Here is a 13,102-nt window from a genome sequence, read left to right on the forward strand (position 1 = left end):
TATAGTTTCCTGAACGCTGATGAAGAGGATCATGCATCATGGCCATGCTGATCCTGTCTCATTTATCATGCTTCTTCCCAGCACAAGTGAACACTCTTCTCTTCTATCGCTGGAGTCACAGTGTTCTCCTATGCCCATCTCCTCCTGGCACTGCATTCAACTCGCCGAACGGAGGGTTCGAAATCATGGCAAGTCGGTTCTTAAACTAGCAGCATGGCGGTTCTTCAACTAGCAGCAAGCCAGCCCTAAAACTAGCAGCAAGCAAATCCAAAAACTAGCAGCAAGCCGGTTCTTTAACTAGCAACAAGCCAGTCCTAAAACTAGCAGCAAGCCAGTCCTAAAACTAGCAGCAAGCCAGTCCTAAAACTAGCAGCAAGCCAGTCCTAAAACTAGCAGCAAGCCAGTCCTAAAACTAGCAGCGAGCTGATTCCTAAATTAGCAACACGCTAGTCTCATTACGATTTCGGAGTCATGCGATAAGGCTCTTGGGGCCGGGAGAGTGGATCTGGCACCGACTAACGGAGAGGCAGGCCCAGGAACTGTGACTTGATCCCAGCAGCCCCAATTGGGGGAGTACAAATAGGTGAGTACGTACACACACACACACACACACACACACACACACACACACAAATACCATCAGCACTTCCTTCATGGTATCCCCTACAAGATACATCACAGCACTACGAGTTATGTATCCCTGGACACTCTCCCAGCGACAGCTTTATAATTGGTAACTGCACACAGGTCCGCTCCCCACTGGCCCCTACCACGTAATTTTCCACTACATAACTTTCCCTCCAGGGTGAACCCACCCAAATAATCACTCTCCTGTGCCTCCCCATTGCTGAGAAATTGAGAAATAAGTGTCATAAAACGCTGAGCAAGTTTTATAGTGTAGCGACCGCATCGCAACCGTCTTTTACGTGGTGAATATTTCGTTAACTATTACTGTGATAAGGGGATTATTATAATCAAAGGGAAGCGCTAAACCCGTAGGATTATACAGCGCTTGTGGGGGGGGAGATGGAAGGTATTCAGGCTTAATTCAGGGAACTGGAGCACGGATTCAGTTCCCTAGATCAAGAGCCCCTCACCAGCGTCAAGGAACCTTCTTTGAGGGGTGTGATAAGGGGAAAAATTGAATAAGGCACATAAAAGCTGAATATTTCAATTGGTGATGCGAGCAGCAGCACGAAAATGACACAAAGACATGTTTGGGTATTTGCAAGAACCAACTTATCATTCTTCCAGGACTGGATGTAGCGAGACATCCACTAACAAGAATCCGATTAAAAAGAGGTCGATGCAGCAAGGCGATGGCCTCGCAAACCCTTACTCTTTCTCGTCCTCATTTCGAACACAAACTCATTTGGACAGAAGCTGAGGTTATCCACATAAAGCTCTATTGAACATAGTTGTACGTCGGTAGAATCATGGACTTAGATCTGCAAGGACGCCGGACTGATCCCCAGTACTTTATCAGAGATCGACAAGGACGCCGGACTGATCCCCAGTACTTTACCAGACTTTTTTTACATTCATAATATGTAGTTCTCATTTCATTTCTCAAACTGCGCTTACATGTCTTCCTTTACTGACGCGTCATTCTTCTAAAAGAGTGTAGGTACATGGGGTCTCTCAGCCCCCAGACGTCTGTGGTGGCTGACGTCTGGGGTTGACGTCTGAGGTGAACTCACTGTCTGAACATTATGTTCAGACACGGTGTGTTCAGACACGGTGTGTTCAGACACGGTGTGTTCAGACACGGTGTGTTCAGACACGGTGTGTTCAGACACGGTGTGTTCAGACACGGTGTGTTCAGACACGGTGTGTTCAGACACGGTGTGTCACGTTGGGAATACATCATCTTGGCGAACAAATAATTTGCTACAACTAACCCACAATCTCAAGAGGAAAACTTTAAAGAACGTTCAGGTTGGTCTTGAATCACTGGACTGACGTGCAACCAATAGGAAATTTCTTGACTTACTCCTGCTGAGCGAAACGTGGCCGCAATAAATGTCACATGAAAAATCTGGGTATCTTGTAGACGTTTCGCCATCCACTGGATGGCGAAAAGATACTCGGATATTAAACTTGTGCCTAATTCTTCGTCTTGTTGATATTTTATACCATATCGTCGGTATTCTAACTATTTAACAACTCACGGCCAAAACGTCGCCTCAAGTTTCCCCTCCATGTGAAAAAAAACAAAACGTACCATTCAGTACATTTATTAGAGGAAACATTTCCTTTAATAAAGGTTCTGAAATATACATAGATGTCTTTTTCCACATGTCGGTATCACCATACTATTTTTCACTTTGTCCATACTTGGGTTACAAACCATATAACGGGTGGGGTTTGAACTCGCGATCAGAGAGTTGTAAAACCGCGGGTTCAAATCCCACCCGTGGTATAGTCTGTTTGCAATCGTGTCACTACGTTTTCGTGCACCCACGATGCTCGAACTTCCATTCTTCAGTTTATTAAACTTAATATTGCTTGGTGTTTAAAACTACGTAGTTACGCAGATCGAAATATATATATATTTTTTATATTGTTGTCATGTCTTAATTAAAGCATCATCCTTGTTAAATACGCAGATTTATTTTCATTTGCAACAGCTTCCGCCCTGCCAGATAGCTTTTACATTCGTAAATAAATAATGGCCTTCACATTTAGAACGGCAATTTCAGGGGGAACTGATAGATATTTCAGAACCACTTTCGTGATGGTGTCCTTACAAAAGTACTGTCCGTGTGCGTTGGAAAAGAACAGAGAATTATAGTAAGACTTATGTTAGGCAGATAATGTGCACATGGAACTACTTTTTGACTTCTGCCTAGCCTGTCAAAGAGACACTGTGCCATGGAACACTGTGCCATGGAACACTGTGCCATGGAAGTCTTTTATTTACCAGAATAAAGATCTGTTCTATATAATATCTCTTCCAAACTCGTAGTCACTACCATTTGCCAGTCATGTAATTTTCTTTATCATTTATATCTATTGCCAAATCAATTCTAATTATTAACTAATGACAATGTTTCGGTCCATCCTGGACCATTGTCATGTCACGAGACCTGTGACCTGACATTGGTAGAGGAGTGACCAAAACATTGCTATTTTTTTCCTATCTTAGTACGGGTTATTTATGAATTATCTCAGTTGCTTTTATTTTTTTGTGTGTATTATATTCTTTCTAAAAATAAATTTTCCTGATTTTGATGCTGAAAAAGAGCCAACAGGTTTCCTGTGTAGCAGACAGGAAAAAAAAGAAAGATTAGAGGAAAGAAGAGTACTAAACAACCTTACAAAGAAAAACTGTGAACACTAAGAGAGGAAGAAAGACTAAACCATAAGCCAGAGTGACCGGAGGCTAATTCCGTTCATACAGAAATTTTTGGACTCGGCTCTCTGTTGGCTGTGTTGCTTGCTGTGTTGCTTGCTGTGTTACTGGCTGTGTTGCTCGCTCATTCCTTTTCTCATTCGCGCGCGCACACACACACACACACACACACACACACACACACACACACACACACACACACACACACACACATTCACACTAGGTGTACTAGGTGTACTAGAGAATGGAAAAGGTACAGAAGACAGAGAACTCAGGAAATTAAAGAGATTAACTGAAGAGCCAGAAACGAATATGCACAGATAAGAAGGGAGGCTCAGCGACAATATGAAAATGACATAGCATCGAAAGTCAAGACTGACCCGAAGCTGTTGTACAGCCACATCAGGAGGAAAACAACAGTCAAGAACCAGGTAATCAGACTGAGGAAGGGTGATGGGGAATTCACAAGAAACGACCGGGAGATATGTCAGGAGCTCAACACGAGATTTAAAGAAGTATTTACAGTGGAAACCAGTAGGACTCCAGGAAATCAGAACAGGGGGGTACACCAGCAAGTGCTGGATGAGGTACATATAACCAAGGAGGAGGTGAAGAAGCTGCTATGCGAACCTGACACCTCAAAGGCGGTGGGACCAGACAACATCTTTCCGTGGGTCCTTAAAGAGGGAGCAGAGATATTGTGTGTACCATTAACAAAGATCTTCAACACATTTGAAACTGGGCAACTCCCCGAGGTATGGAAGATGGCAAATGTAGTCCCAATTTTTAAAAAGGGAGACAGACATGAGGCACTAAACTACAGACCTGTATCACTAACGTGTATAGTATGCAAGGTCATGGAGAAGATCATCAGGAGGAGAGTGGTGGAGCACCTGGAAAGAAACGAGTGTTTAAGTGACAACCAGCACGGTTTCAGGGAAGGAAAATCCTGTGTCACAAACCTACTAGAGTTTTATGACAAGGTGACAGAAGTAAGACAAGAGAGAGAGGGGTGGATCGACTGCATTTTTTTGGACTGCAAGAATGCCTTCTACACAGTTCCTCACAAGAGGTTACTGCAAAAGCTAGAGGATCGGGCACACATAACATGAAAGGCACTGCAATGGATCAGAGAATACCTGACAGGGAGGCAACAACGAGTCATGGTACATGACAAGGTGTCAGGGTGGGCGCCTGTGACAAGCGGGGTTTCACAGGGGTCAGTCCTAGGACCTGCGCTGTTCTTTGTATATGTGAACGACATAACGGAAGGGATAGACTCAGAAGTGTCCTTGTTTGCAGATGATGTGAAGTTAATGAGAAGAATCAAATCGGATGAGGATCAGGCAGGACTACAAAGAGACCTGGACAGGCTACAAGCCTGGTCCAGCAACTGGCTCCTTGAGTTTAACCCTGCCAAATGCAAAGTCATGAAGATTGGGGAAGGGCAAAGAAGACCGCAGACACAATATAGTTTAGATGGCCAAAGACTGCAAACCTCACTCAAGGAAAAAGATCTGGGGGTGAGTATAACACCGAGCATATCTCCTGAGGCGCACATCAATCAGATAACTGCTGCAGCATACGGGCGCCTGGCAAACCTACGGATAGCGTTCCGATACCTCAGTAAGGATTCATTCAAGACTCTGTATACCATTTACGTCAGGCCCATACTGGAGTATGCAGCACCAGTTTGGAATCCACACCTAGTCAAGCACGTCAAGAAATTAGAGAAGGTGCAAAGGTTTGTAACAAGACTAGTCCCAGAGCTACGGGGATTGTTCTACGAAGAAAGGTTGAGGGAAATCGGCCTGACGACACTGGAGGACAGGAGAGTCAGGGGAGACATGATAACGACATAAAATACTGCGCGGAATAGACAAGGTGGACTAAGACGGGATGTTCCAGAGATGGGACACAGACACAAGAGGTCACAATTGGAAGTTGAAGACTCAGATGAATCAAAGGGATGTTAGGAAGTATTTCTTCAGTCATAGAGTAGTCAGGCCGTGGAATAGCCTAGAAAGTGACGTAGTGGAGGCGGAAACCATACATAGTTTTAAGGCGAGGTATGATAAAGCTCATGGGGCAGGGAGAGAGAGGACCTAGTAGCAATCAGCAAAGAGGCGGGGCCAGGAGCTATGAATCGACCCCTGCAATCACAAATAGGTGAGTACACACACACACACACACACACACACACACACACACACACACACACACACACACCCTCCTTCCCTCTTAGGCACTCTCGTTAACGCGCTCGCACTCACTCTCGCTCACATTAACACTGCCTCATTTGCTCTCTCTCTCTCTCTCTCTCTCTCTCTCTCTCTCTCTCTCTCTCTCTCTCTCTCTCTCTCTCTCTCTCTCTCTCTCTCTCTCTCTCTCTGTGTCTAACACTGATTTTTTGTTTACTTCTTTTATCCTCTAAAAGCTGCATTTCTCTCATTGTCTCCGGTAATGGATGCTCTGACGAAAGATGAGCCTTCACAATGTGCACCCTCAGGCGCACACTGCCCTCGTGTGCCCCCCAGGTCCTCCACCATCGTGTGCACTCCCAGGTGTTCTGCCCTCGTGTGTACCTCCAGGTGCTCTACGAAAAATTGAAGAAGTACATTTTAAGAGACCGAACCCAGATAGAAGGAAATCTGTACTGAGGCAATACACAACACGACTCAGTGACAACACTGAGTCGTAAATGTGATGAGCGTGGTGATGGTGGTGGTCAGGTATACTGAGAAACCTTCCCGCTCACTGAAACACACCTGGAGGTTTACCTGGAGTTCCGGGGGTCAACGCCCCCGCGGCCCGGTCTGTGACCAGGCCTCCTTAGGTCAGTGATTATTAGTACTGCGTAAACCTTTAGGGGTCATAGTGCCTGGGCATGGAAATCAATTAGATTCAGTCGAATTCCTTCTATGAAGAGGCCTTCACGGGACTGAAGTTATGTTGTCACGGGGTTGAAGTTATGTTAAGTAAAAGGACACAAGTGCAACTAATGTGGCATTTTATTGTGGCAACGTTTCGCTCTCCAGGAGTTTTATCAAGCCGTTATAAACAATACGTGGACACAGGGTATATATAGGCATAAAGTGAGGTGCTGAATTTAGCTTATTAGAATGACAGCCTATCGATCCCAGGAAGATCACTATTGGTGCATGTCACCTGCACAGCATCATCCAAGATGGCTCTAAAATACCCTACTGGGATTAAAGAGTATACCTAAGTGCATATATACAGAGAAATACACTTCTCATTGTATATATATACTGCTGCTCTCGGTACATACATATTAAGAGAAAATAATGATAAATTCACTCATACAAGTAATAAATAACCACAAGAGCGCTGGTTCTCATTGAACTAAACATACATTTTCAGTATTAACTATTGAAATAGTTCAAAATTTATAAAATGCCTTTAGTATCCATTCAAAAGTTGGGTAAAATGATTTAAATGACCGAACACGCATACACATCATATTTACCTTTGATGTGAAAGCTCCTATTGCAGAGTCGGCCCTCATGTGTGGGCACTGAGTGTGCCTACTAATTGCGTATTCACCATGTCTGTATGCCCTTGCAGATCAGTATATGTGGCAGTGTGCCGGAGTGCCAGGCAGGAGTACCTCTAGTGCGGGACGGATGTGGTTGTTGCTGGCAGTGTGCAAGGCAGGCGGGGGAGGCTTGTGACAGAGTCACCGTCTGTGACACCTCCAGGAATCTCACTTGCGTCTTCAACACCACCAAGAGTCTCGCTGGTTCCTGCCACGGTAAGATCTGTTCATGTCTCTTTCTTCGTCAGTGACAATCATTTATAGCTGCTCCTAATAACTACTCCTAAGTAGGCCTTATATATATTTTATTATTTTATTATCACACTGGCCGATTCCCACCAAGGCAGGGTGGCCCGAAAAAGAAAAACTTTCACCATCATTCACTCCATCACTGTCTTGCCAGAAGGGTGCTTTACACTACAGTTTTTAAACTGCAACATTAACACCCCTCCTTCAGAGTGCAGGCACTGTACTTCCCATCTCCAGGACTCAAGTCCGGCCTGCCGGTTTCCCTGAATCCCTTCATAAATGTTACTTTGCTCACACTCCAACAGCACGTCAAGTATTAAAAACCATTTGTCTCCATTCACTCCTATCAAACACGCTCACGCATGCCTGCTGGAAGTCCAAGCCCCTCGCACACAAAACCTCCTTTACCCCCTCCCTCCAGCCTTTCCTAGGCCGACCCCTACCCCGCCTTCCTTCCACTACAGACTGATACACTCTTGAAGTTATTCTGTTTCGCTCCATTCTCTCCACATGTCCGAACCACCTCAACAACCTTTCCTCAGCCCTCTGGACAACAGTTTTGGTAATCCCGCACCTCCTCCTAACTTCCAAACTACGAATTCTCTGCATTATATTCACACCACACATTGCTCTCAGACATGACATTTCCACTGCCTCCAGCCTTCTCCTCGCTGCAACATTCATCACCCATGCTTCACACCCATATAAAAGCGTTGGTAAAACTATACTCTCATACATTCCCCTCTTTGCCTCCAAGGACAAAGTTCTTTGTCTCCACAGACTCCTAAGTGCACCACTCACCCTTTTCCCCTCATCAATTCTATGATTCACCTCATCTTTCATAGACCCATCCGCTGACACGTCCACTCCCAAATATCTGAATACATTCACCTCCTCCATACTCTCTCCCTCCAATCTGATATCCAATCTTTCATCACCTAATCTTTTTGTTATTCTCATAACCTTACTCTTTCCTGTATTCACTTTCAATTTTCTTCTTTTGCACATCCTACCAAATTCATCCACCAATCTCTGCAACTTCTCTTCAGAATCTCCCAAGAGCACAGTGTCATCAGCAAAGAGCAACTGTGACAACTCCCACTTTATGTGTGATTCTTTATCTTTTAACTCCACGCCTCTTGCCAAGACCCTCGCATTTACTTCTCTTACAACCCCATCTATAAATATATTAAACAACCACGGTGACATCACACATCCTTGTCTAAGGCCTACTTTTACTGGGAAATAATTTCCCTCTTTCCTACATACTCTAACTTGAGCCTCACTATCCTCGTAAAAACTCTTCACTGCTTTCAGTAACCTATCTCCTACACCATACACCTGCAACATCTGCCACATTGCCCCCCTATCCACCCTGTCATACGCCTTTTCCAAATCCATAAATGCCACAAAAACCTCTTTAGCCTTATCTAAATACTGTTCACTTATATGTTTCACTGTAAACACCTGGTCCACACACCCCCTACCTTTCCTAAAGCCTCCTTGTTCATCTGCTATCCTATTCTCCGTCTTACTCTTAATTCTTTCAATAATAACTACCATACACTTTGCCAGGTATACTCAACAGACTTATCCCCCTATAATTTTTGCACTCTCTTTTATCCCCTTTGCCTTTATACAAAGGAACTATGCATGCTCTCTGCCAATCCCTAGGTACCTTACCCTCTTCCATACATTTATTAAATAATTGCACCAACCACTCCAAAACTATATCCCCACCTGCTTTTAACATTTCTATCTTTATCCCATCAATCCCGGCTGCCTTACCCCCTTTCATTTTACCTACTGCCTCACGAACTTCCCCCACACTCACAACTGGCTCTTCCTCACTCCTACAAGATGTTGTTCCTCCTTGCCCTATACACGAAATCACAGCTTCCCTATCTTCATCAACATTTAACAATTCCTCAAAATATTCCCTCCATCTTCCCAATACCTCTAACTCTCCATTTAATAACTCTCCTCTCCTATTTTTAACTGACAAATCCATTTGTTCTCTTGGCTTTCTTAACTTGTTAATCTCACTCCAAAACTTTTTCTTATTTTCAACAAAATTTGTTGATAACATCTCACCCACTCTCTCATTTGCTCTCTTTTTACATTGCTTCACCACTCTCTTAACCTCTCTCTTTTTCTCCATATACTCTTCCCTCCTTGCATCACTTCTACTTTGTAAAAGCTTCTCATATGCTAACTTTTTCTCCCTTACTACTCTCTTCACATCATCATTCCACCAATCGCTCCTCTTCTCTCCCGCACCCACTTTCCTGTAACCACAAACTTCTGCTGAACACTAACACTACATTTTTAAACCTACCCCATACCTCTTCGACCCCATTGCCTATGCTCTCATTAGCCCATCTATCCTCCAATAGCTGTTTATATCTTACCCTAACTGCCTCCTCTTTTAGTTTATAAACCTTCACCTCTCTCTTCCCTGATGCTTCTATTCTCCTTGTATCCCATCTACCTTTTACTCTGTGTAGCTACAACTAGAAAGTGATCTGATATATCTGTGGCCCCTCTATAAACATGTACATCCTGAAGTCTACTCAACAGTCTTTTATCTACCAATACATAATCCAACAAACTACTGTCATTTCGCCCTACATCATATCTTGTATACTTATTTATCCTCTTTTTCTTAAAATATGTATTACCTATAACTAAACCATTTTCTATACAAAGTTCAATCAAAGGGCTCCCATTATCATTTACACCTGGCACCCCAAACTTACCTATCACACCCTCTCTAAAAGTTTCTCCTAATTTAGCATTCAGGTCCCCTACCACAATTACTCTCTCACTTTGTTCAAAGGCTCCTATACATTCACTTAACATCTCCCAAAATCTCTCTCTCTCCTCTGCATTCCTCTCTTCTCCAGGTGCATACACGCTTATTATGACCCACTTCTCGCATCCAACCTTTACTTTAATCCACATAATTCTTGAATTTACGCATTCATATTCTCTTTTCTCCTTCCATAACTGATCATTCAACATTACTGCTATCCCTTCCTTTGCTCTAACTCTCTCAGATACTCCAGATTTAATCCCATTTATTTCCCCCCACCGAAACTCCCCTACCCCCTTCAGCTTTGTTTCGCTTAGGGCCAGGACATCCAACTTCTTTTCATTCATAACATCAGCAATCATCTGTTTCTTGTCATCCGCACTACATCCACGCACATTTAAGCATCCCAGTTTTATAAAGTTTTTTCTTCTTCTCTTTTTTAGTAAATGTCTAATGGAGAAGGGGTTACTAGCCCATTGCACCCGGCATTTTAGTCGCCTCATACGACACGCATGGCTTACGGAGGAAAGATTCTTTTCCACTTCCCCATGGACAATAGAAGAAATAAAGAGGAACAAGAACTATTTAGAAAAAAGAGAAAAACCTAGATGTATGTATATATATATATATATGCATGTGCGTGTCTGTGAAGTGTGACCAAAGTGTAAGTAGGAGTAGCAAGATATCCCTGTTATCTAGCGTGTTTATGAGACAGAAAAAGAAACCAGCAATCCTACCATCATGCAAAACGGTTACAGGTTTCTGTTTCACAGTCATCTGGCAGCACGGTAGTACTTCCCTGGGTGGTTGCTGTCTACCAACCTATATATATATATATATATATATATATATATATATATATATATATATACACCCACCCACAAATTTATTTATATTAAAATGCCATTTCCTTGTCACAGAAAGCACGTTGCCGCCACACATAAGCCATTAAGGTTGCGGGTCTGTAATTCATTGTGGGTTACTGTGGCAAATTTGAATCATTAGCTTAAAACGACCAGGTCAAAGGTCAAAGGGAAGCTCCTTGCAACCAAACTGTGTATATTTTTAAGGCCAAAGGTTATGTGCTTGTGGTCTGCTGGAGTAAGACCATTAGCACAAGCGCTGGCCGCTCTTCCTCTACAGTGGTGTGGTTCTGTGTTACGAAGAAGCTGGAAATGCAAAGTGTCAACTATACATTATTTCTAAGTGTCAACAAGACATGTTATTGTCGGCCAATTGCACCAACATGCAAGGTAATGTACATTATATTTCAACGGTATCTAATACCGATGTGTTGCACATGCGTCTAATTTTTAATATACGTTAACCTAATCAAACGTAGCTTAACCTAGTCGAAAATAAATATTAAATTTGCACATTATGTTAGATCGGGCAGAAAGGAACGAACGACAGTTCGGAGGTACTCTTACGTTGTCATGTGACAAGTTGCATGACCTGGTAGAACGACCTGTACTACAAATGAGTTAGGAGTCTTCGTACCACAGTCGGCGTCTACATTATACCACATGTAGAGAATGTGTTGGGTTTTATGTGGATGTAGCCTCCAGGGACCTGATACGAGGATCTGGAAAAACGGTACTGAAAAAGCATTTGGTAAACTCATACCATGTCAAGCTAGCTAGTTATCACGGACGCGGACAAGCTTGCTAGTTATCACGGACGCGGACAAGCTTGCTATACTCTGCTTAGAATCTACTCTGATTGTCAAGACTAATTCCATTATGCGGAAACTGAGTTCATTCTTAATTATAGAAACACTGGCCAGACGTTTTCTCGCAAGACATGATACTGCTGTCACATTAATTTATGTGGAAGACCACTACAGTCAGCCTATTGTAAAGCTTCGACGATTCTAAATCACAGAACAGGTGGCGGCTTCAACCCATGACAGGTGACCTGTTTGTTGTCATGATATTTCGTTTTCGTGGTTCCATGATTAAACTTGGCTGAGTCTCATGGCAACAGGACGAAATGGTGAACGAAATTTATTTTCAGTAAACTTCAATAAACTGTATATCTTACTCCACATGTCTTTTATTTAGTAAAACTGGATACATCAACAATATGTTGCTACCTTATTATATACGATAGTTATATAGAGGGAACAAATACTGGCTATGCTTCCTTGCAATATTTCATCATAGAGAATAGTGGTGAAATCTGTCCGACAGTGCTGGGAGACTTCTCTAAGGCGATGAGGATCTCGTTAAGGAATCCATTAAATGTTCAGAAGATACCGGAACTTCAAAGCTTTAGCTCCAGCAGAGCTGAAGTATCTATAAGAGAAAGTATCTGAGGACACGTGAATATTAGGTAGCCAGTGGCAGTGTGGTTGTGTGTATGTGTGTTACTAACGTGCCTGTGTGTGTTTACAGAGGTACTTCCTGCCAGATGCAGCGTCAACAATCGCACCTTCAACGACGGTGAATCCTTCAATCTCGACTGTCGCACCCAGTGTACCTGTCAGGTGAGTTCCTCTTTGTACCTATCAGGTGAGTCCTCTCTTGTACCTGTCAAGTGAGTCGCCCTTGTACTTGTCAGGTGAGTCCTTCCTTGTACCTCTCAGGTCAGGTGAGTTCCCCATGTACCTGTCAGGTCAGGCGAGTCTTCCCCTGAACCGATCAGGTGAATCTTCTCACCCTTGTTGCTGTTCTTTTAAAGTTCACGAACACAGAAACAAGCTTCCAGTGGACCCTAATTCGGAACTTTTAAAACAGCGACAAGCTTAAAGTATTTCCGTAAAAACAAAATGTAGACACACTTTTTCAGTTGCTGCCGCTGCTGCTTCCTGGCGCTCTCAGTCAAGGAAGCTAGGATAAGTTAGATTAGTTAGACCTCGCAAGAAAACGTATCCGACAAGTACCCTGCTCCTCACTTACACACACACACACACACACACACACACACACACACACACACACACACACACACACACACACACACACACACACACACACACACACACACACACAGCTTTAAGAAGTGGTATGATAAAGCTCATGGAGCAGGAAGAGTGACCCAGTAGCGGCCAATGAAGAGGCGGGGCCAGGAGCTGTGACTCGACCCCTGAAACCACAACTAGGTGAGTACAGCTGAGTACACA

General features: G+C 43.4%; 1 protein-coding gene across 4 annotated transcripts in view; it reads left to right on the forward strand.

Annotated features, from left to right (window-relative positions):
* The window catches only part of LOC128696412 (CCN family member 2), a 188,780-nt gene that overhangs the window by 144,210 nt on the left and 31,468 nt on the right, over positions 1 to 13,102 (forward strand). For all 4 annotated transcript variants that reach the window (XM_070092289.1, XM_070092291.1, XM_070092290.1 and 1 more), the window contains 2 exons: positions 6,944 to 7,130; positions 12,375 to 12,466. In XM_070092289.1, the coding sequence (XP_069948390.1) occupies positions 6,944 to 7,130; positions 12,375 to 12,466 (279 nt within the window). The remainder of the gene's footprint in view (positions 1 to 6,943; positions 7,131 to 12,374; positions 12,467 to 13,102) is intronic.

This window comes from Cherax quadricarinatus, chromosome 39, assembly GCF_038502225.1.
Source record: "Cherax quadricarinatus isolate ZL_2023a chromosome 39, ASM3850222v1, whole genome shotgun sequence".
NCBI classification, from domain to species: Eukaryota; Metazoa; Arthropoda; class Malacostraca; order Decapoda; family Parastacidae; genus Cherax; species Cherax quadricarinatus.